Here is a 25,637-nt window from a genome sequence, read left to right as displayed (position 1 = left end):
GTCGCAGCCTCAGCACGCATTTATATTCCAACGCAAATTTTGTCTGCAGACTCGTATTCCCTGATTGGGTCAGCCGGTGCGCGCCCTATTAGCTGAAATGAAACTAGGTCAGTCAACAAGTTCTGGCTTTCGAATTTTACTGTGGAATAATCGATTTATTCAGGAGATAATGTGTAAAATGTTTTGGTAATTATGATATTTATGAAGATATCTTTTGATAATGCATCAAATAATCTCTTGTCACTGTCGTTTGATATAGTTTTGTGTGATCTTTTCAACATAAAAAATTGGAATCTTGGCATTCTTGCCTTCGCCCTTGGCCTTAGGCCCCTTTTAATAGTTGTAAATGTGATGTGCATGGCTTGCAGTATACAATACATGGGTATGCATGTGAACTGTACTACATGGCGTAGGCATACCTCTCAATCTCATACACAACAAAGTTGGGCAAGTTGTGTGGGCCTAGTGTGTTTACTCACGTCACAGATTGGTCTGGCATGTAAGACAAAAGGCAACCGTGGTGACGACGATGGCAATCGTTAACTTTTTGGATTACACTACAGAATCCATCGACATTTTCGAAGTTATCGAAGGATCACTGTCCGAAGTCAGCTTAGGCCTTCTGAGTGTGCGTTTTTGATTTTTGTTATGGCTCTGATTCGTCTTCTTCGAAAAGGCCTACTATAACCCCCACCCACTTCCCTTTACTTTCTGGGTTATTTTATTGATTTATTGGGCTGGTCGATTCCAGTCGGCCAGGTCCAGGATCGAGAATTTACATTATGACATTGGGAGCGGGACTTCATAACTTTTCAAAAGAGACTGGAACAATAAAGTACATGAGGTGTGATCATGATGATGTCACACTTGTCCACATTAGTTAAAAGTTCAATGTAAAACAATATGTCTCTCATCTTATTATTATTCTTATTTCACAGATGATTGCAGTCAAGCGATGATGGAAGACATAGTTGTCAACGGTTTATCTCTTGGATTAACGCTGTACTGCTAACTGAAGGTTTCATATCTGCCAAAAGAGTGAGACCCACAGCATCACCATGACTTTTCTTGGTGGGGTAAGTTAAAATCATAATCATTCGGTACATTGCGTGTTGTAGAGCCTCGCTCCTCCAGTCTGAATTCACTAGATCATCATTTCTTGTACCATCATGTCTATTTTAGTACCAAATTTTAAACTGCATTCTGAAGCTTACAGTGTGGAGGAAGGACAGTAGGCCTACATGTAATTCCTCTAGTCGAGGCTGTAGGCATTAATTGCTAGCAGCCCAGCCAGCTTGGTTTTCATCAAAATCTAGGGTAATCTTCGACTACCAGGGCTTTGGCAGTGATATATTGGCCAGAATGATGAGCTTTCCCATCGGACTCCTATGCATGATCAGTGTTGGTATTTTGTGAGCCTACATTGGTCTACATACATGAACAAGATAATAGGTGACTGTGTATCACACAGTGTACCCAAAATTTCATGTATTGTATTCAATTAAGTATTTTATACTTGGCCTACATGTAAGTACTGCCATGTACCAAACAACTTTTGAGGCTTCCTATTATGCTGTTTGAAGTGTGGGCTTGAAATAATTCCCCATTCCTGTACATGTAAATGTACAGTTGATCACACTCTTGCAAATCATAGGGGCTTACAAGTGTTCGTGCACAGCTGGTGTGTTCCCACGGTCAACAAAATACCAATGTTGGGGTGGTTTGATAAGTCAGGCCTTCCTGTTGTAAAGAAGAGATAAAAAAAGTAAAGATATCGATTGTTGAGTTTCACCCTCTGTCAAAATTTGAATTCAAGTCTGAACCGAAGAAAACTTGAGGAACAATCAAACAAGAAGGTCTATCCCAGTGTCTGTCCTCAGTCATAATGCCAGTTTTATTTGATGCTATTGTTAGGTTTATGTAGGCCCCTGCACATGCCTCAGCCCAAGGGAACTGTCCACTTGTCACACTTACAGGCTATTCATGTGGGATTTGGGGCATTCTAAATACAAGGATCCGGCTTTGAGGAGTTGTATACTGTGTTGACCTCTCCATTCCAAGAAAGTGATTATAAACTATGTACCTGTTCTGGTATAAGACTCTTGTAGGCCCCACATGTACATGTGAGAACACTTTATTGTTAGCTTCAGGTGTGGTAGCAGCTCTCAAGGTGGCAGTACCTACATGTACTTTGGTGGAATACAAACTATACAAGCTGTGATGCCTGTTGACTGATTTAACACCCATGTTGTTCTGTAAATGAGTTTGACTCTTAACACTCGACATCAGTTATTTTGGTGAAGTGTGGTGGCAACAGATAGTGGGCTTCTCATGTAAAATATCCAGTACAGTGTAACATTACATGTACTTCTACATTGTACCTCACAAAATGACTAATATCACACCTCCCCAGCTTTACCTTTAGCCAAATTGTAAAAAAAGAAACCATATCTTGACTCAGGTGTTGAACATCCACAGGTTGTATCAAGCTCCACTTCATATGCCCGATGTTATCAAATCCCTTCTTCCATCTCTATTTGTTCACCTTTTTCTCAAATTGAAGAAACCTCAGAATGACTTGGGGGTTGAAACCAAGATAATAAGTCAGCCCCAGCAGAGGGTTTTCTTTACTTTCTTTACTGTCTGTTTATGTGTTCACTCAACCCGTCCTACTGTTCGTGAGTTGTGAAGCTCTGCTAACTAACTTTGAAATCATTGCAAAATTGTCCTTGTTGTTGAAGCTTTTGTAATGAAGGATATCGTGACAGTGATATTGATGGGGTAGGGTGAGGGATGTACTATATCTGTAAACCCCTTTACCTAGCGAGAACATCATATTCAGATCGTATTTGAATGGCTTTGCTTTCCAATGATAAAATTATTTCCTGAAAGAAGTCATTGATGAAATAAGAACTGTCCCATATCAATTCATTAAGTCCTTTAAGGTCTAAGTATAAATCTGCGTTATGATATTGATAAGTTCTGGTATTGTGCTGTATATTCTAGACTTCAGACTAGTAGTTAATGCTTAGCGCTTTTCATGAAAAGTATTTTTTAACACATCATGAACTGAGTCCTGCATGACTGTGCTTCAACTGTGAGAACTTATGACCCTATTGTATTTGAGAGGTGTTTTCATATCAACGGGTGCTATGTTGTATGAGAAATGTGCATGGCATTGTGACAATTCATGCTGGTCTTTCAACATGTTCAAGGGTCTAATTGACACAGAATTTATTTCTGTGCGCATGAAGGTAGTACTTATTGCATGCATGGGCTTTGATTCATTTGGGGATATTATTCTTCACCAAGTAAAGTGTGGATCTAACAATATTTCAGTCCTGGAATTACAGAAGTGATTGAGAATTGGATCAGATGATCACTTTTACTTCAACACCATAATTTGGATCCCAACCGTTATTAGTTTTTCTTGGTTATTGACAGGTATTTTAGGTATATTGATAGGAGTCAGATTTGATTTCTCTCCCTGTCCCCTTTCTCCAAATGGACAACTGTACAACACATTCATTCAGTTTATATCTGTTTTCTCCAGGTCAACTTTTTCTGGCCAGTTTTGCAAAGGCCTTCCCAAATATTGCAAAAAATCAGATGAAAAACTTTTTAATGTTTTTGACCAACATTGCGCAAGTGCTCCAAATCATGTCAACAAATTGGTACAGAGTGTCTAAGTTGTTGTAATTAGGGTTGATTAGACCGGGGCATTATCTGAAATTGCTGAGGTAATCTTAGTTATATTCTACATGTACATGTAGTATCGTATAACGTTTGCTTGTTGATGAAAATTGTTGTTGGTTTCAAAAGGATAAAGGTTCGTTTTTGTTGATGAAACATGTTGTCAGCAGGATCCTATAGCTTATTCACAGCTCAGTTGCTGTAGTGTTTGTCATCTTATCAGGATTGCGGGTTTCAAAGAGATTTTCAGTGTTGGTTCCTTTTGCCCTGTTGGCTTCTTTCACTCAGAGGGACTGACCAGTATTCCTGCCATTGATTAAGAACGGTGTTGCCATGGTCAAGGACTGTGAAGCGCCCAAGAGCTACTGGATACCCACGTCCCCGAAGTACATCATTATTAGGTCCTATCTTACTGATCATCCATTATGTTGCAATGCGACACAGGTTTTATGACAACGCCAGATTGCAGTCCATCTGGTGCCACGTGCCTCCGGCAAGTCCATTAAAGTTTTACATTGCATTGTTGACTGTTGTTGGTTGTGTAACATTTCTGACTTTCATTCGTAACATATCACTTGGTGTCATTCTTCATAGGATTCTTTCCGTTTTCAAACTCTTCGTTCTGTTGTAAATCTGAATGAAGTTGCTGAACTTCAAGGACATGAGACCTTATGTGAGAAATATGTTAACAAGAGTGCATGGAACAGATGAAAGATCAGACTGGGCTGTTCTCATTGGAATGTGGAAAAAAATTCAATGGAATTATTTCAATTTTGAATTTTGTAAAGGTTTCATCCTTCACAAAAGCTCAGGGTGATTTTTTTCTTTGGCTTTGTCATGTTTCCGTCTCTTGGAATTTGTGGAAGAAAGCATTCTTTGTAACATCTCAGCTTCCGGTGTCTCTGAATGAGACTCTGTGGTACTGCATGAGTTCTCAGTCCATATCACCTGTATTTCGATTTTGGTTTGAATATTTCAAAATTCCTTAAGACGTATCAAGATCTTATTTCGACGTCTGCTTGACCACTTCCACTTGTTTCGGGATATCTACTGTTTCTGTGTAACTGCTTTTTCAAGGGAAGCTCCTCTCCAGCTTCGTTATGAAAAGGCCAACGGTATCAATCAACTTTTGTAAGATTTCATAGCTGATAAATTGCTTTAGCTGCTGCAGCCATTCAGCACTCAAGTCAAGACACCAACAAATTGGCTTATTACCAGAAGAATGCTTGCAGGTTGCTGGTGGTAAAAGATGCCACATACTTAGTACATTCTTCAGACTACTATAGGATCTTCTTTTCTTTGGTCCAATGAATCCATTGATCTTGGCATAAGTTGGCTTATCCACCTGTACATTATTGCACGCTCACCTGTTTTGGAAGCACTGTGTTTTGTGGTAAGCTTAATCTTGAGATTCTTACCAATATATCCTTGATGAGTGGTGTATAGGTGTAATGGTACTTGCGTTCATCATCTTAGCCCTGCTGATTCCTTCTGTTATGGTGCTGGTTTCTGAATCAGGGAAGATCGAAACAAACAGTTCTGTTGTTTGAAGAACGCCTACATTCAATGAGTAATGCACAGAAAGTATTGCAAAATAGCCATTTTCTGGGTTTTGGTCATTCAGACAACTTGGTTGCGAGTTGTGCGCAGAAAAATGGATATTTTATTACCTTTTATATTAGGTTTGTTGGCTTTTGAGGAAAGTTTTGATTGTTCTCTTCCCATGCTGTAGACTTGTCACTGTCAGTCTTCCTGTGTCTTCCTGGGTTCTCTTCCCACGCTGTAGACTTGCCAGTCTTCCTGTGTCTTCCTGGGTTCTCTTCCTATGCTGTAGACTTGTCAGTCTTCCTGTGTCTTCCTGGGTTCTCTTCCCACGCTGTAGACTTGCCAGTCTTCCTGTGTCTTCCTGGGTTCTCTTCCCACGCTGTAGACTTGCCAGTCTTCCTGTGTCTTCCTGGGTTCTCTTCCCACGCTGTAGACTTGCCAGTCTTCCTGTGTCTTCCTGGGTTCCCTTCCCATGCTGTAGACTTGCCAGTCTTCCTGTGTCTTCCTGGGTTCTCTTCCCACGCTGTAGACTTGCCAGTCTTCCTGGGTTCTCTTCCCATGCTGTAGACTTGCCAGTCTTCCTGTGTCTTCCTGGGTTCCCTTCCCATGCTGTAGACTTGCCAGTCTTCCTGTGTCTTCCTGGGTTCCCTTCCCATGCTGTAGACTTGCCAGTCTTCCTGTGTTTTGTGTTGCTAGGTTTGCTTTTGGTCATTTCATTTCATAGTTGGAATCAAAGTGTACATGTGTTTTGTAATTGGGTTTAATCAGCAAGTCAAACTTCTTTAAAAGATTAGACGAACCAATTGGGCTGTAAATTATAAGTACAGTATCTGATTCTGTCTAGATCTCATAATTCACTGCTTGATTGTTTCAATTTCATATCTGTCTGACTCGAGACTCTGCAGCCTGCAACGAAATGCGAGATGCGGCACTCTCTATCGTGTTATTCAATTCAAATTTTCAGCTAATAAAGCTTCCATTTGAAGGAGGTGCAGACGTACCACAAAGTTGCCAATTCGGGTTTCGCGTTCAACGTATTCTCCGCACGCTCTCTGCCCATTCTTAAGATTTTCATCCAGTTGTATACTTTTACCTCAAGGAATCAATTGAAACGGGAAATCAGATATGTTCAGCCATGCAGAATTCCTATGCAGGATTTTGATGGCTAAGATTCCCATGGAGTGCTACAACCTCTGTTAGTACCATGACTGGAAGATTCAGTTTCTTGTTCTGAATCAGCCGGATTCGTAAGATTCTCTTAGAAATTCTGTTGTTTTTACAACTTTTGCGTCTGGGATGTTTCTTGTCTCAGAACTTTGCCGATCTTTGTGGATGTAGCAGGTTTTTCCCAGCAACCCGTGGTGAGTGCTAATTGGCTCTATATTAGAAGACGAGGTTCCTTTAGCTTCAACCAGTACTCTATACTTTGGAAAGGAACTGGCTTTTAAAAGATCAACACATCTTTATCTTTGGAATCGATGGCGTAGGAAGTTATCCACAGATTGTTGAATTGTGTGAGGAATTCTCTTGCAGACGCAATTACAAAAGCCTTGTACTTTAATGCAGACATTGGATACATTCTTGAGGATTAACACGAGATTTCAAGGATAGAAAAAGATGGCCGGGTTCCACCGTAGGGCAAATCGGGAGGAGATACGTTCTCGATTGAGATCAGCCCGGAGATTGTCGGCACCCGTTGGGAAGAGTCCCTCTATGCTACTGTTTATTCCACCGGTAAGTTCTAATGATTCCTTTGCCAAAGACACTGATTTTCAGTTGAACTGAAGAGATTGAACCCATGATTCCTGGTATTGCTCTGTGGGCCCTCCCCATTCTGTATAAGGAATTTGGGTTAAATCACTGAAAAAAGATGGAAGTACTTTGACTTGCCGAGTGTGTAGTTCTCTAGTAATTAACCTTGCTTCTGTTTGATGGTATAATAAGGGCTAATGACTTCCTGTGGAATCTGACCCTTGCATATGATTGCTTGTTGTAAACTCTGGCGTATTTGCTTTGATAGTATGTTATTGATACTGGAGTACCTTAACAGAGGCCTACAAACAAGCATGATGGTGGTAATGGCATTGGCCTCTTGCCTTCCATTGGGCAGGACAAGGGGTGTGATGGTTTTACAACAATAACATGTTGCGTGTGCTTTAGAGTTTGAAGAAAAAAGAAGATATCCCAGACTATTGCACCATCTCAATACGGCTTTGCTCCGCGTTGAATCATTACAATAGCAGCGTAGGCACATAGATAGTTTCTTGATAGTTCCTAATTTGACGCCAAATGATTGGTTTTTTAAGAAATGTTATTCTTTGGCGTAAATTGACCTCATGTTCTGATATTCCCGGGTCAAAATTGATATTTCAAGTAAATCGCTTGTAGAATTTCTTCCTGGAATACCACCATAAATGTCATAACGTAGCAGGCCTGCAAATGAGTGAATGGGTTGTATAGGCTAATTTGATTGCCTGTGGAATTTGTATTGTGTTTGTAATACACATTCAGGCATAAGACTGGGTCACCAAACTACCCATTATCTACTGCAGGGTGATGTCACAGATTGACTTTATATATCACAGTGGCATACCTCAATCATGCATCATACCTTATCGGAGGACCGTAATGTCTTGGGATTCCTCTAACCTTAAAAGTGGAATATTCAGTTTTCCACTTTTCTGAACACTTTACCACATTCTGTGAAGGAAAGAGAGTTTAGTGTCTTGTGGTGATAGGATTTGCTTGGAATACATTTGTCCTCTGTGTATTTCCCGTACTGCTTATAGAATCACAAGTCACAGCTTCAGGAGAGGATATTGCTGGGGAGAACCCCCATACCACCCCGAAATCACACCATTGTCATCATCTCGGGTGTGTCTGCTGGATACCGTCTGCTCTCTCTCCTACTCTCGATCGTCTGCTCATTGAATGAGTTGTAAACAAAACTGTGCCGAGCACCTGATGAGGCTCCAGTTGAGCAGTGGCAACCGTCCAGATAACGTGATGCTCATGCTGAACAGTGGATGTCATCGTTATTGATTGGATTATTGTTGAAGTTGTTCGATATCTTGATATTTTGGATAGATACGAAATCCAAAATACTTTGTTGACACCGGAAGCATCAAAATGAGAGAGGTAGGACCAGTTTCAGGGTTTTCATTTGTAATTTTTTGGTAATTGAGAACATTGAGATGATATTGATGAAAGGTATCATATAGCGCCAACTGGGAGCTGATGTCTTAAATCTTTCCAGCGTTTGATCCTATCTGGTTGTTATTTCTACACTTGGCAACACATTTTCCATCCCAGCCCGCCTTCGATCCTATCGCAACTACCATTGAAGAAGCAGAGAAATTTTTGATTTGAGTGGCATTCCCAAGTCTGGATTTTCTGATAGTAACCCTGCATGTTTGATATAGATTTCAAAATGGATAGCTCACTCTGTAGATAAAGCAGTTAGTTTTTACTTTGGATTTCATTTCGAAAGCATGCAACCACTGTTCAAACAGGGGATCTAGAAGGTTATGCACTCCAATCGATCACTTTCTCCTTTGCTTTGAAGTCTGACGGCTTCTTGATACCTGTGTAGACTCTTGTTTAGAAACATACAATTCATCAGGTATTAGACTAAGCTGTCTGAGAAGGCAATTCTGCAGACAAAAGAAAGCAAGCCCAAGTGACCATGACAGCATTTGATTCACGACAAATCATTGTTCTCCAACATGGCTGGCCATGAAAACGCCTATTGGAATTGTATTCTTTCTTTTTGAGCTGTGAACCAACCTATTCAAAGACAACTGCTTTTAATGAGTGTTTGACCCAAGAAACAATGGTAACAAGAAACCAACCATCTTGAGCAAAAGTGAAATAAGATTTTTTTTGTCTTGCCCTAGATATTGGATCTGTACACAATCCAGCTTGTAAGTAATGCTCTGGGCCATGTGGCAACCACAACTTCCCATCCTACGTTTACCAAAGTGTCCAGTACTGGATGTACAGTAGTGGTACTACCTACTTGATCAGGTTGAAACCAATGCCTAGAGGTATGCCTGCCCAAAAATAGAATGTGGGGGAGGGTCTGCATGCTTTTTCCGATGAGAATGAGTGGGGGTAAAAACGTGGCAGAAAACACCATGTTACTTATGGTAAATAGTAATTAATTGAAATAATTCATGTGGAGTATTTCATGGGGGTGTTGAATTTTAATGGCTAGTTTGCCGTCTGCAATCCAATTTAATATAATAATGGTTATTTTGATATCCTGGTCTTGACAATGATGTATAAAACTTACCAGACGAATATTGGTGGTGCATGGGTAGGGCATTGTAGTGACAGTTAAAAAGTACTTAAAACACCTTACAGTAAGAACAGTTCAGAGGTCTTTCTACAGCCTCGGCTTCTGTTGACTACCATTATTTCACAGATTTCGCAAATAAAAGCAATTTCCTTATCTGCCAAAATAAAAGTTTCAAAATGTTGAAGAAATTTTCTCCAAAAAATTTGATAAATCTTAAAATAAAAGAAGTCACAATATTTGGTTGATTTACATTATCAGATTTCACGGTTGGTGTGTTCATCCTGATTCTCTTTCCACTGTGTGTTTCTCACATCACTCGATAGCCAAGGTTTATTCAAATAATATTTTCATTCCCAATAAAAACTCTTGTGTCCCCAGTACTCTTTTGGTGCTGTGCTTTCATCTTCCATTACAAGTGTTAACCAAACAATCATTTGTGTTTTGATAATCTGCCATTATATTATCAACTTGATACACTGACATTTTATGGTATTTCTGTAGGAGGTACAGTGAAGAAGAAAAATTCCATTTGTGCCCATCCCTATCAAATTGTGGTATAAATTGCAACATAACATGTTTGTAGGCCATAGGGGGGGGGGCAAAACACCACTTTCATACTCTGTTAGCCTGAAAGTTTGCCAAGCAACCATTCCTGGCCCTTTCCTGTCTAATCTACAGCCAATTCCCTTCTTTCACAACCCCCCAGCAAGGATAAGTTTGTGTTTGTGGAAAATGAAAGAAGAAGTAATTGTCTTGTCGAACTCTTCCTTGAAGACATGTTTGTGTTACATAATGGGTTCCAGCCAGAACTAATGGAATGGCAGTTATTTCTAAAAATCCTAGGCCTTTCCTTTTCTTAGGTGATTATCATACCAGAGAATATCCCTGTGGTTCACTTCAGGAAATGTTCCTTGGTCACTGGACACAATCTTTCCAAAAAAGGAAGTGTGGAATTTCTTGCTGGGGTCTTGAGTGTGGTCATCAGGTCACCTTTCCATTTCCTGAGTCACCAGGCCATGTTGTAAGAATTCACGACCTCGTCTTCAAAGGATGGCTTATTTTGGAGATACTCCACCAGGTCTGGGTATTGGGTATTGTCTGAGTCCTATTGTGACTGGCCGAAGCAAGTGTAGGCAGAGAATAGCTGTCAGACACAGGGTCTGCTCATCTATCAAATCTTAATGGTCAGTTGTCGGTGAGACTGGGATGGACATGGAGGCAGGAGTCGGTAGTCCATCTTCAGGAAGAGATAACCTATCTGTTAGTTTGCTAATGGATTGAGAAGTGGATTCTGTGCAGAGCTGATGGCTATGGTGTTAGAACAATCAGAGGTGAGTTTGTCCTGGGTTGATGTTGTGGTGCTGTTGGAGGGTTGATTTGAAACATGAAATGATGACAGTGCTGAATAATACCTCCATGGTGTAACCAAGAGCATATAAGCTTACAAATGAAGTTATCTGGATCAGACACTTGACTCTATTTTAGGTAGGTCAATGAGAGGTGATTACTGTAATGACATACTCGTAATCTTGAAATTGAAATAACGATATCTGTCGCCATTAACTGATCTAATTATGGTTTTCGGAAGCTGGCCATCGTTCATTTGGATTCTCGGAGGATTTTGACAGTGAAGATAAACGTCTGGTCAGTCGTGTCTGGTGGAGCACCCCATGTGTATGTTGATCATGTGTCCATGATATATCTCCATGAATGTGTCACAGAATGCACTTTGCTGATAACCAAATTTAATTTGCATTATAATTTGCCCATTAGAAATTCCAGGCCTGGCCATTGAGGTGGGACACCAAGGCTGTTGAGAGTTACATGTAGAGTACTTCAGCTTGGGAAGTACATTGTATGTTTGTCTTTAGTTTAACCCTGCAGAGTATCACCCAAGAGAATCTCTATCCTGAACTCTAAGAATACTAGTCTTCTGATTGTCTGCAATCAAAATCAAGTGGCCACTATACGAACCACTGTTGGGTTAAATCACCATTTTCTGCTTGACAACTTTCTAATCATTATGTTATTTGATTAAATATTCAAGTGTCTACACCCACAGGCAGCTGATTGGTTTCACATCTCGGTGACCTTTCGTATTATTCTAAATCCCTCCGATTGTCTGCTGTGAACCGCTTTGTGGCGGAAGGATGGCTGTCCTTTGATGCTTGATAGCGGATCTTCTTCAGTTGACAGTTTGTTATAACAGATTGAAACGATGAAGAATTGTATTACCAGATCGATAAAGACAATAGACTTCTGTGGCAGACAATAGAATTCCACTGCAAAAAGCTACGTAGTGCTATGCTGACACTGAGCACAGACAGCAACAAAAAGCTAAACACAGCAATTTTGATATAATTGCTGGTTAAGTTTACCCACCCTGCCCCGTGGCTGTTGTCATGAACTTCGTGAAGAGATTGCCATAGTGTTGTGGTAGCCAATCAACAGGACACTTCCCCCAGAAGATATTGTTCAAATGTGTCAGCTTCATTTCCCGCTGCAGGGGTTGCAGTCGTATCTCTTGTCAAGGGGGTAGGAATACAGCCGAAGGCTGATTCTGTGGTTGGTTCCACAACCCCTGCTGATATTTCTTGCAAACCTCAATCAACCTGCTGATCATGGGAGCTCTTCTGGGTATCATTACCATACTGTGTCACAGGAAGTTGTCTGGTGAAAATACTTGCAGAAAGTTATTAAAATGCTTGATCTTGATTTAACCCACAAGATTCTTTCAGTAGAATCATTGATTAAGATTAACTTGCATGAACTCCTATGATGAATCTGATTCAACTCGATCAAAATTTCATGTTGACCCTTGTCAAAAATCAATCATTTTGTCTAACAACTTTTGAACTCCTTGGGGTTTGAGCATATTTGCTGTTGAGGGATCCATTAGTATTTGCTGTTCTTCATATTCATATCGTAATACATCATATATCATGACAGAGCCAATATTGCTTTGACTCTGTGAGTCACTGAGCTTTTATCAGAGTTGGTCCTGGAGGTAACAAGACTGGACAAGATTCTGGACTCACTTTCTAAGAAGCCCCGGAAGGGTTGGTCTTGGAAGGATAAGATTGAGAATTCAGGCAGAGTTCATGCACTATCAGTCTCACACTTTGCATCGTCAACATCTTTTGGTAGGGTAGGCAAACCGTTCACATATTCCCTTCAAACCATTGCCTATTATTGAAAGCTCTTTGGTCCATCATCCCAACGGATTCATTATGACACTACATATCAAATAAATTTGCTGCATGTAGCATTTTCAGGAAGCGTTTGTTATTAATTGGTGTGATTAGTCAAACTGCACCCAGAAAGAGATTGCTAGTACATGACTTTCGATTGATGTCATCCATTAATCAGGGTTTCTGTGTCTCGGTGCTAGTCTATGTTTTGGACTATTTTGGTGAGGACACCATCTAACACTGAGCAGGGTTGTTTTTGTGATGCAATCAACATTTTGCACCGATTTGCACAATTGTGACTCGTCACACCAAAACCAGGCGCATGTCGCACAGAAGATGAGCCTAAATGACACCAGAAGATAATGGAAGAAATTGATGTGCTCATATTTCACAAAAGGCAGACAATAGAGAAATGAACAAACAGTCCGTCTCAACCTGCCAAGCTCGGAGCGACATGCGCCTGGTTTTGCTGTGACGGATCACAATTGTGACCATGGATGTCACTTCACCTTCATCACCTTGTGGCATCAAAAAGTAGCAAAAGTATTGTGAAGCCAAACGACAAGGCCAAAAGATTAAGTTTGCAACACAAGTGAAGTTATATGACATGTGGTCTTTCAAAAGCATTCTCGATTCTGTATCATCAAAAAAAGCTTGGCTCATCATGTTGTGGCATTGTTGTGTCGAGCATTCCCAACCAAAGGCTTCACAAACACAGACAAGAGTATAAAACTAGGATTGTCATTCACCAATATGATTCATGTGCAATTGTGTACAATTAATCAAACATTTACACAATGCTCTTCACAGGACAAAGTGATGTTAAAAATGTGCCGGCTGCGATAATTCCCATCCCTCTGTCAACTCATTATGAGAGGTATAACTATGTCCAGGGGAGATATGATGGTTTTATTGTCTGTTGACATATTCCCTGATGCAAGTTTTATGTGCTGTATAATCGTTTTTAGGGCCCCCCCCCCTACAGTTGAGCACAGTCACATTCTTGTGACTCATTTTGATTCACTTTCAATATGACTTTTTTTTTTGGTCAGCACTAATTAGGACGATTACATCAGCATCATGAAATTTTACCGTTTAATGCCTTAAAAAGTTTAGATGATTGAGTGCTGTGATTAAGTTCCGTGCTGGTTATAAATTTTCAATGTTTGTTTAAAAATCATGTCACAGGATTCAAAACATCTCTTGTGACTTGCAGTATAATGGACTTTATTTCTTGTTAATTGTTTTCTAAAAAGTAAAAAAAACTTCCTAAGTTTTTCGGGGCCGTGTCAATTAATCACGATAATGAATTTATAACCACTCATGAGATTGGATCGGGATAGCAAAATGGAAAAAATCTGATTGAAACCTCTTTAAACCTCAAAACCAAAGTATTTTGCTCCCAGTATCATTTCCGAATCCGATAGCAATGTTTTATGAGTGCTATTCCTAAAGCATCAGAACATCGGCAAATGAACATTCAAATAATCTGAAGACACAGGGTGTCCCCGAGGGAACGGTTCCAGTTTATCAAATTGTTGCATACATTTCATAATATATAAATCAGCCTGTCCACCCTTTGATGCAGCCAATGGTTTAGTCTCGAGTGAAGTTGAATCGTCAGTTCTCCTTGAAGTGACAGTCTAATGCAATCTATGCTTTTGGAGCTTGAGATTGGAGTTCCCTCGGGAGCACTTGTTTTGCATATTCGAGAACTGCTCTCAGCGATATTGCCGCAGTAGTGGATGTGGTCGGTTGCTGGAAGGTTCAGTTCCGTATTTGCTCTCATCTTGTATCTAAAACTATTGTCAATTTTGTTCGTTTCGAGGTAAGGTGTTGTAATGTCTTTCTCCCTTTCTTCAAATGCTTTGCCCCTCTCTCCAACTTCAAGCAGAGTATTACATTGTGGGTTGGGCGGTTGGTATGAAATGTCCAATATGATTTTGTGTATGCTATAGTCGAGGTTATTCTACTTTGGATTAGGAGTAAGTGGTCAAAATGAAAATACAATCTGAAGATTAGCTTTAGATAATGCATATTCATTGGGCCCAAAGGTAATGGAGTAAAAAAAGTCAAAGACTTCAAAAGCTTTGCACCTGTTGAATCTTGCTTAAACCGGAATTAAAAAATGCCACGTGAGGTCCGGTTTCTTTGTGGTATTAATCTGTCTGGTAAAATATAGTATCGGCCTGGTAGGCCTTCTTCACCTTCACGAGCAGGGCAGTATCCACAGGACTTGGTTGTTATTCCCCCCCCCCCCCCATCTTTCTCTGAATCCCTACTTGGCGCCTGCAAGTTGAGTGAAGTCAGGATTGAGGCAGCCTACTTGACAAAACTATCAAAACCTCATTATATTTCCAGTATCAAAGCAGCTAATCAATCTTTCTCTACTTGCAGCCTGGAGTACTTGTTTCTGAACCAAGTCCATTCCTTTTGGCCACATACTCATGATGACTTTCCTCTTGTTCTTGCAGACGTGCTTGGCGAAGGCCCTGTACGACAACTTGGCCGAAACCCAGGAGGAGATCAGCTTCAAGAAAGGTGACATTGTGACCGTCATTGAACGGGACACGAACGGTCTCGAAGGCTGGTGGCTCTGTTCCCTCAAAGGGCGCAAAGGGATAGCGCCAGGGAATCGTCTCAAGATATTGACGGGAATTACGCAGGAACCTGCCGTGAATGCGAGTATGGCTTCGACGACGAGTATAGCACAGGCACAGAATCAGACCAAATGGAGAAGGAGTTGGGATGCACAACAAAATAAGGTGAATATATATATTTACTCCCTAGCATCCGAGTCAATTTCAGATGTTTAGGAGTCTTAATTGAGCCGATGATTTGCAAATGATAGCCGTCGACCATAAGTTTGTATTGCATAACAGTCTCATCCATTAACAATGATAATTGATGTGGTTTGGAATTCTCAATTAGGCTAATCAACTTGGTGTCTCCAGAGATGAGTAAAGCTTGCAAAATGGCTTGTTTCGCCCCAAGACAGGCGATTATGCGTGTTATAGTGAATTAGGAGAAATCGTCTTAGTCACTTTTGGTGTGATCTAATTGCTACGGTTTTGGTCTTACTTATGGTCTTCATTTGAGTTATGTTACCTTCCCAGGAGGAGGAGAACTTGTCTGTCAATCTATCCATCCAACTAAATGAAGAATGACTTGCCCCACCCAGGGGTCCGAACATTTTACCCTACCCATCCCCTGCAGACCCCCAGGATTTATCTCGCCAGACTGGCCGACAGTTGTCATGCAAGTTACATAAACCTCCTTAAGAGAGTGACACAGTTCTGAGAAGATACAAACCCCGAGGGACAGGGACTGAATTAGATTGCGGACTGCGGTGTGGTCCTTTGAAGATGAGGGTCAAGAGGTGAGGTTGAGGAGATACGATTCAAACATGACAAATGTGACTCGTTCTCAACCGGACCATTATGTCATTTCTCTATCTGATCTGCCATCGCGACAATTCGATTAGCAATAAACTGTTGGTTTTATTCGAGAAGCTTGGTCATGGCCCTTAACTTGGAACCATGATAAAGTTTGTCTAAAGTGTCCAATTCAAATATTGGTGGGCGGTTGCATACAAGACAGGAAGTGTGCATATAACCCGTGTGATTCGTACCAATAGGCCACTTCTCTCTGGGGTGAGCACATGACTAGGAATCACACCAAAAAGTGTCCTGATCCAAGTTCACTTCAATTAACGAGATAAAAAAGTCTGCCAGAGACACAATGGCAATATTGCTGTTGTGTCGGTTACCACCGGATGCCATGCTGTTTTTACAGTAAAACACACACGATTTTAAAAAATCGCCACATTTTCGCCGAGTTCTTTGGGGTTCTTTCTTATTGAACTGCTGTTCAGTAATCTCATCATGTATGTTGCCTATTGAAACTTTCAAAATGTCTGAATGAAAAAACCTCTATGAGTGGCAACACAACAACCCTGGGAATGTCTCTGACTGTTCAAGCTTTTTGTTGAGTCAAACCTACATCTAGATTCTTCAACATTTTCTTTAAACTTCCTTACTCCATTTGCTGGCTTTCTTTCTTGCTGCCTGCAAACTGGCAATCTTTGTTGATGTGACTTGATCATGGTCTTACCTGCAGCTCATTATCACATGCAACAAAAATCTCTCCTTTGGTTGTCATTCGATGGTCATCGCACATGACTATCTACAAGAACTAATCATCGCTGCGACCTGCCATCAGTATCGGACCCAGCGATTACTGGTTTGATGTGCAGATGAGAGATCTTTCGTCACCATCTATGACCTGTCATCACTGCTGTCACGGTTGTTTTCGTACACTGCAGTGAACTTGATCACAAGACACAGCAAAATGGAACTTCGAGTCAGAAGGGTTTGGGGACAATGTGTACTGTCAACTGTGTCCTGGTGAGGATCAAGGCTCTAATGTATGTTTCAATACTTCCATTGAAGTAGGATTCTAAGTACTCTTGTAATGGTTCTCAATTATAAGTGTGAATTTGAATGGGGAATGATGACAAGATTAATTGTGCCTCATTAAGACTTATTATAATTGGCCCATTAGATCATAAACTATGTCAGAGGTTGAGGTTAAATTAGTTGGTTATTATCGTACTCATATGTACTCGTCAGTTCTATCCTGCTCATTGCTACGTTAATGTGGAGATCTCTTGTTGAGTTCAGACTATGGCAAAGTGAAGAGGAATTAAACCAGTCTGAGAACATTATGATGGAAATCTAATAAAAGCAGGCCCAGGCTAGAGGACTTGTAGGGTTAATGTATGAAATTGGATGTAGGTCAGATGATTGGTGACCTTTTGTTTCCTCTCTCCGGCACACTCCGCCTTCGAGAGGAGGAGATGCACATCCAGATAATGTTATTCAATGATTTCCTGAACTGAATATTATAGCCGCCTGTCTGTCTGACATTCAATTATATACTTCCCTTTGAATTTCTCATATCTGTTCAAAAACGCGATGAATTCCATGTCAACTTTTTGTTTCTGTGATTGATAGCTTATCTTGATCTCTGACCGAACCAGCTGATACAATTACATATTGCTTTCTTCGCCATTTCTCTCAGGATTTGTTTGTATCTGACATTTGACTGTTGTTTCATTGTAGTATTAGATTATGTTTATATAAGTCCTGTTTTGATTAAGTTTGTGATATTTCCCACAGTCAATGTACCCTTCACTAAAGAGTGGATGCAAGACCATTCGATCTTATGAAGGTCTGACACTATTTTGTGCGGTTAGTTCAGACTTATCAGTTTTGCCCTGTGTTAACTGGCCTACTGTATACCTTCAGTATGCTTGTGAGTGAAGTAAGCTAATCCTAGGAGTCAAGATACGAGCATTGCTATGGATCAATTGTTTCCCTTTGTCTCGCTGACATGAAGAAAGTCAAAGTGTTGTCATAATCAGGACTCTTGTGACAATAGTGTCATAATTACACAACAATATTGATCCCATTCTTTCCTATAGCATTGTCTTGGCTACTAATCCCTTTTGATATCAGTTAACAATTGATTAACCTAAACAATTAAAAATGAATGGAATAAAAACTTGACTTAGCTAATATTGATGATGGTCAATGAATGCTTTGCGTGTGTTCAAGTACGGGGTGACCTGCCTTTTTGGTAATACAGCACCACATGCCTGCAGGGCCCTTCTTGTCACCACAGATGTTTGCCCAGATGTATTTGATTCATGTCTGGGCTAATGCCCCCACCCAACAATGACTATAAACTTCTCTGGTTCTGTATCCTGATAGGCCGATAGGCCTACTTGATTTGTTGACGTGTTGAGTTGAGGGTATTGCGGTTTAGGGATTGAAAAAGTCTTGTTCAACCAGGGAGGGAGTAACCTTATGAGGTCACGATATCATATATAAAATAGCATGGCATCCAGGGTGACGAGCTGCTTGAAGAATTTCTTCATTACCTGATCAAATTTATTCCTTATATGTCAATTTGCTCGGCACCAATCCGTCATGTGAGTCATGTCGGGACATGGAGGATGGGAACTGATATTGATGAGCGCTTTTGAAATAACTTGTTTATTTCCATGCATGGAGAAGGAGCTATCACACTGAGTACTCTACAATGAATTGGTGTGCCTGGCCTCCCCAGCTTTTCAGTCAGCTGTGCCTCCTTGTTACACCCTGTATAAAACCTTTTAATCATGAGGATAGCATAAAAAGTGTTAAGTGGAATTTCATGTTGTTAGAGTGTAGGTGACCAGTGTTTATTTCACAGCTCATAAAGGCCTTGATCTTGCCTCTCTCATTTCATTAATATTTCTATTAGTGTCAAAACTAATTCATGTGGTTGAAAATTGGCCAACTTTCTGGTGCAGCGCACTTCACCCAAGTGTCTTGCTTATTCATGATATCAACTTGCAGTTTTTATCGCACCCGACAATGTATGCGACAAAAACTCTAGTCTGCTGGTGCCCGCATCCAGAATTGTTATTGATATCACTAGTCCGTCGTCCTTCCTCTTCAGTAAAATTAGACTTTATTGTAACCTTCTACATCCTGTGGCTTGTACAAGGATGTAATATTCCCTCCTAATATAACTCTCATTAGACTTAATTTGCCATTTTTTGCATCTCGATGTCTCTCATTGTGTTGTCTGATAATTTATGTATAATTTGATACAAAAAGTGGCCTCAGATTCAGGTCATGTATCATGCTATTCCCACATATCTCTTGATTCCATGGTAACCTAACCAAGAGAACATGTATATTTCATGTATGTTGCATATTCTGATCTTTGGAGAGAAAAAAACGAAAACGAAAACATCCTCTGATCTGTTTCTCCTCAGAATCCACTTAAAAACTGGTTACTTTTCAAAACAACTCTGTCCTTAAGGTTGCATGTTCATCTGAAAGAGAATATTATCCTGTCCAGATCTGCATGGATGTAGCAGAGAAGGCATGTTTATTCTGTCATCAGTGATGTTTCTTCACCGGTTGCTTTCTCATGTGACTCATCTTCAGAAACAGCAGCATGAGTTGACAGACCATACTTTGGAAGAAATGCCTGCTGACACAACTCTCAAGGAAATGTTGTGACACATCCTGTGCCCATTAGCTTAGGCATCATTATGCCACAACAGCTTACAGCAGTGACTCGTCACTGTTGCATGATAAGAGATTCTGGAGACCTAGCATTGCTACAGTAGTTTCTGTTTCAAACCCTATCTTGAGATGTTGCAGCATGCTACAAGTTGCAGTAGTGACTCACTAAGATACACGTAATCAAAACTTGCGCATCAAATTTATGCTTTTGCATTTAGCGAGGAATGAAATCTAATCCGATATGACTTCTTTGTTCAATGAGCCAAATGATGGTAATGCTACTGTAACTTTCCTCGATATTTTTGAATAATTTCTTGAAGATTCTGCATGTTGCAGCCATTCAGATGAGCCTCAGACCTTCTGTACTTAAATCATCCAAAGTTCTCGTGTCACTCCCAATCTATCTTGGTTGTCCTTGAGGATGCTATGACATAAATCAAGAGAAATCTTTTTGCTCTATCATGCCACATATCCGGACATATCAGAGTCCGAATGATACTAATCTACAAACAGCACTCCCCTGGTAATTGTTGGATGAGAAATGGACCAGTTTCTTCTGAACTCTCGAATGATGATATCCACCATTTATCATTACAGTAATCGTACAACGCTGCAAAATCGTACAATAGCTGTGGATCATCTCTTGAGCTAATATTTTTCTTTTGGTTGGTTTGTGGTCAGATATTACAGCAGCTCCGCACAAGTCTGGTGATCCATCATGGACTGTTTCGACATTGCGAGCAGATTCACCACTCTTACCGATCATGCTGTGATTGTAATCTCAAACTATAGCTTCACTCAGTCTTGCTAGAAACTCCTGCTCTGCTGTTGTACCACGAACAGATAGATGTCAGTATGAACCTTTGAACCCTTCACAAGAACCCAATCGGAATTAGCATACCAGTTGGAATTTCTGTCGGGAGGATTCTGAGAAATAACAGCTTTCTGATGCAGTAATCATCACTGCTACGAGAGACTATTATCGGATTAGTGGAAACGATACTGATTAGATTTTTGGCACTAGTCTTTATGAAGAAGGTTCATTCAATAGCTTCTGGTGACTCAATTTGCAATGACTGCTTTCTCATGAATTTGTAAAGCCAAGTTGGCACAGTGGTGTGAGAGTTCTGCTGTCCTTAAAATTGTATTGCTTTCAGTCTGATGACTTTCCTCAGAAGTGGCTTTTCAGGACACACAGGCCTATGATCATTATGAATGGTCATTCAACTTCATATCCTGCAAGTCTTTTTGTACCTTGTAGACCTTGGAAGATCATTTATTGTTAAGGTGAATGGCCAATTTGGTTCAGTGAATTCAAAGCTTAGAGCTCAATATGAAAAGTGGGCCACTTCAGGAGAGGCTCCTGCATAGATGTCTGTGAATGGTCTCATGCATGTTCCTCTGGGAAAGTGGAACTGACAGATGGAACTAAGTAATGGATTTGTCCCAGACTCTTGTTTCCATGCAAACTGTTAAAAATTGTTCCGAGATAAAAATATTTTTTCTTCCCATATCATGCATGATATTCACTTAATCAATCTCAGTCTGTCTGAGTAATTGGCACAGAAAATTGAGGCCAGGTTGATATGTGGAGGAATTGTGAATGGTATCTTCATTTTCTTTTAGCAGCTTTTGGAGCCGACATGATAAAATTCAGCAGCTTCAGACTTTCAAATGATAACCTCAGGTTGGGTTAAGTCGTTCTCTTTGAGATGTAGCTTTGGGCTAATGTTAGTAGATGTTCAGTTCATCATATCAAGCAAACTAACTCTGTATAAACTAAATACTTCATTTGAGGTTACAGTTTTTACAGCCCACTTTCAAAAAGGTTTTAGTGATAAGTTGTCAATCATAAGGTTTTAACGATCAGATCATCAACCAAACTGAACTCTATTACCCGAGGCTATTTAAGGATTGTTTCTTTTGTTGTAGCTAACTCTGGGTGTTGACTCTATCAGTCATCATCTAGCTAATAATAAAGTAAGGCTAACCACATATTGTAGTCATGTGGTGGAATTTGATCAGATCAGTTCGAATCGCCTGATGATCAAGTTGTCTCAATTTACCTCTAATCACCATGGCCAGTTACTCCTCATAGGTTGAAAACAATACATCAGTATTACTCATGGTGAATTTAAACAATCATGTAGGGGCAGATTACAGTTTTTCAGTCTGATAGATTTTCTACTTCTGGACATTTTGAGATTTATCTAAATGTCTTACAGCTGTTCCCTCTTATCACTTCAGGTCGTTGTGACGCCACAAAAGGTGGGGGGAGTTTACGTCTACGAGCAGGGCAACACCAACAAGGGCCAACAGGATTATGACGTGCCACCAAATAGATACTTCGAGCCATCGCCAACAACTGCATCTCGGGAAGTGGACAGCCAACCCACGTACGACACTCCACCATCCCAGTCTGCGAGATCATCCAGGGCAAGCTTGGAGGATCAAGTCTACGACGTTCCACCATCTCAGAGATCGTCGTACTATGATTCGCCATCAAATCGTAGCAGCGGCGTCTCAATGATGTCCGCTGGATCGAGCATGTCAGGAAGTGCTTCAAATACCAGTTTCCAATCACCGAATATGTGTAGCTCTGCTCGATCAAGTTCGGAGATCAATCCGCAAGATATATACGACGTTCCACCAGCTTGGGGGTCCGACTCTCAAACCCATCCAAGCCTTCAGAAAAAGATTCCCGATCTGTCTTATCATACGCCAACAAAATCTGTTGACTCTGGTATATACGATACCCCACCTAGTGCCCAAAAACAAAATGATATAAATAGATATGGTGGTCTGAAGTCTTATGGCGGATCGTTAGATACATTAAAATCGCAAAATCTGGTTGATGAACATGATTATGATGTACCAAGTGAGGGGCCGTCGCATATAAACAAATCATTCGGTAGTCGGTCTTCCATTTTAGATTCTGACACCTATGATGTTCCTCATGTGAACACTCCTGTAGGTAGTAACAGATCTTCCTTTAACGATCCAAATAGTGTCTATGATATTCCACCGCAAGTGACCAAGGACATGCCGACGACGTTGAGGAAGTCTGATTCTCAGGGGTCAATGGATAATCTTGACCTTAGGATGAGGCGGTTGTCAACGTCTTCCGCGGGGTCAGATTTACCCAACATTCCATATGAGGAGCTTCCATACGAACTTGATGCCGCCATGGATCTCTTGATAAAGCTCCAGCAGGATGTGCATATTGCAACCAATCGTCTGCTCGCATTTGTCAGCAGTACATGGCGTAGCCGGCTAAACTTAGAAAACAATGTTTACAATATTAAAATGTGTTGTGAGCGCGTCGCTTCTGCCTTGAAGCAGTTTCTGGACTTCGGACAAGGTGCGCTTGCCAACTCAGCAAGAGCTGCGGATAAGAAATTAATACAAAAGTTATACAAGGCGCTGCGCCCATTGCAGGATTACTCTAATTCCATTGGGCTCTGTCTGAATGAACTTGAAAAGATGGAATGGCAAGTGTCGAAGTTAGTTCAAGTGATCACAGTGCCACCTGGTGTTGGGACCGATCCCTTAGGTCAGATCGTAGCTGTGTCGACAGATATTGTTGGCGATGCCAGGATTGTAGTTTCCATAGTGCAGGGCAACTCCTCACTCTTATTCCGGAGGGTAGGGAATGTTGAAAACAAACCTCCTTTACCTGCACCGAAACCAGGAGTTGGGATGCGATCGAGAGGTGCTTCAATGGAACGAGCGCTCACACCAGAGCGTCGCAACAGTCTTCAGGAGCGACCTCTACCTGCGACCCCACAGGAACAGCGGTCTCAGCAGTCACCACCACGGAGTAGTGATAAGCCACCGTTACCACCGGGAACTTTAGCAAGGCGATCATCAAAAGAGAACATTATTGACAACAATGATTATGAGAACGATAGCCGTGATTGGGTTGATGAGTATGACTATGTGCAACTGCATCAGGGGAAAGAGATCGGCAAGCAAAAAGTGGCTGCTCAAAATCAGCAAAGGACAGAGGAGAAGACTCCAGTTATAACTGAGGACAAAGAGAAAGTGGAACATTCCCCATATGGCTCTATTGGGGCGAGAAAGAAACAAGAAATGTCACCTTCTGGTTGTTTAGGTAGTCCGTCTGCTTCTCAAGGACAGGTCAACCAAGCTGGTTTGATTCCCAGTGACAAGCAGTTGTTATTGTTCTACTGCGGTCAGATTGTCACACACGCTAACGTACTTAACGGAGCAATAGACTCGTTTTTGAACTGCATCGAGTGTAACCAACCACCAAAAGTTTTCGTGGCGCATAGTAAATTTGTAGTCCTCAATGCCCATAAGATGGTGTACATTGGCGACACATTACACAGGAATGTTATCCATGCCGAAATACGCAATAAAATCATGCATTGTGCAAATTATTTGTGCGAGACTTTGAAGCAGACGGTAGTTGCTACGAAGACGGCCGCCCTTCAGCATCCTTCAGTTATTGCTGTCCAGGACATGGTTGACCGTGTTGTTGATGTCTCGCATGCCGCAAACGAGGTCAAGATCGTCATCTCGCAAGCAGCAGCTTTATAACTTGTATTGTTCATGTTATATTAGTCTGTAAACCACCAAATGTTCATGGGCATTTGACTTCTGCAGACATCATGATTGACCTCAGTTCAATAAAATAGAATGGTGAGATACAAGATGTTATCCACTTGTGAAACTGGTGCCTCTTTGTAAAACATTCACAGTTTACAGTTTGAACAATTCAATTGTTGTTACAATAACTTCCAGCGTTATATTAACAATAACTCAATAATCTTTATGCATTAATGTAACATATACATGGAATCAGCAGTACACTGCTGATTGAAGCAATAACTTGACACTCGTGAGTACTTGAATTAGCTCCAGTTGTATCATGTGGTACAGTAAACACGTACATCTGTGCTGCCAAGTGCCAGTGTGGGGAACTATTCAGATGAGCGTTTCTTGGTGAGGGATTGACAGCGCTCTTAATCAAAATTGTTAGATATACATCCTTTGTTAGTTATAGACGACTGCTCCTGTGAGGAGGAAGGGACTCTCAAATGAGGAGAATTACTTGTACAGTATTTTATTGAAGCTCTTGTCTCTTTTGACTTATAATGTATGCCTATTTTGATATGTACAAAATATTATACATGTAGTTAAAAACTTGTAAATACGACTATAAACTTTGTAAATAGGCAAACTGCTGTTTTATTTCTAGTTTAGAATAATTATGAATTGTGATTTAGTATTGCCTTGACAGGAGTCTCCAATCAAACAAATTATATGCCATTCCACCTTCAAGAGCCGGTGTGAGTTGTAAACCCTGATTTTCACCACAGTGAAAAAAAAACATCATCTCACACACTTTCAAGCCACTATCCAATGCATTATCATGGAGGGGAAGATGCAATGTGATTGCAGAGGAGTAAGTTATGGATTTCGGCTGTTTCCTTGAAGATTTTCAAAGTGACTTTTTATGTACGCAGGTCATGTGTATCAATATTACCAGTCTCCAGCCGAAATAGGTCAGGTATTATCATGTACATGTAGTAAGGCCTATTTTTATCAGGTAACCATTTCAGAAAATTTCTTCTAATAATGATCAGTCCTCATGTTTTGAAATATTTACCTGATGTATGTTCATTGAATCTGAATGAATAACGTATTTCATAAGTTATGTGTCGCGTTCATTCATTTCCCAAACATGTGCACCAGATGGAGTCTCTTGCGAGCGTGTCGGAGGATTGTCCAAGTTAAGGACATTGTCACAACCTGGAAGACACTAACTGAGACGTGTCTTCTCTTATTGCATCTTAA

At 40.7% G+C, this 25,637-nt stretch overlaps 1 protein-coding gene across 6 annotated transcripts; it reads left to right on the top strand.

The window, feature by feature from the left end:
• Positions 1–106: 106 nt before the first annotated feature.
• LOC135495483 (enhancer of filamentation 1-like) lies at positions 107–25,493 on the top strand. Of its 6 annotated transcripts, none has more exons than XM_064784176.1 (4): positions 107–186; positions 939–1,076; positions 15,204–15,494; positions 22,062–25,493. In XM_064784176.1, the coding sequence occupies exons 2-4, from the start codon at positions 1,059–1,061 to the stop codon at positions 24,375–24,377; spliced, it is 2,625 nt and encodes an 874-aa protein (XP_064640246.1). In that variant the 5' UTR covers positions 107–186; positions 939–1,058; the 3' UTR covers positions 24,378–25,493. The 6 variants fall into 6 exon arrangements, with proteins under 6 accessions (XP_064640246.1, XP_064640244.1, XP_064640241.1 ...); XM_064784174.1 differs by lacking the exons at positions 107–186; positions 939–1,076 and adding exons at positions 3,042–3,254; positions 6,772–6,972; XM_064784171.1 differs by lacking the exons at positions 107–186; positions 939–1,076 and adding exons at positions 3,042–3,254; positions 6,203–6,972.
• Positions 25,494–25,637: the final 144 nt, after the last annotated feature.

The sequence above is a fragment of the Lineus longissimus genome, chromosome 11 (assembly GCF_910592395.1).
Source record: "Lineus longissimus chromosome 11, tnLinLong1.2, whole genome shotgun sequence".
Classification (NCBI taxonomy): Eukaryota; Metazoa; Nemertea; class Pilidiophora; order Heteronemertea; family Lineidae; genus Lineus; species Lineus longissimus.
Note: the sequence above shows the minus strand (reverse complement) of the source record. Positions and strands in the feature narration are given on the sequence as shown.

What these genes read in the sequence shown, in the direction of transcription:
- LOC135495483 (XM_064784174.1), top strand. Translation starts at nt 6,856, where the DNA reads ATGGCCGGGTTCCACCGTAGGGCAAATCGGGAGGAGATACGTTCTCGA. An exon ending in TGCTACTGTTTATTCCACCG is followed by an intron (nt 6,973 to 15,203) that starts GTAAGTTCTAAT and finishes TTGTTCTTGCAG; the next exon opens with ACGTGCTTGGCGAAGGCCCT. An exon ending in GGGATGCACAACAAAATAAG is followed by an intron (nt 15,495 to 22,061) that starts GTGAATATATAT and finishes TTATCACTTCAG; the next exon opens with GTCGTTGTGACGCCACAAAA.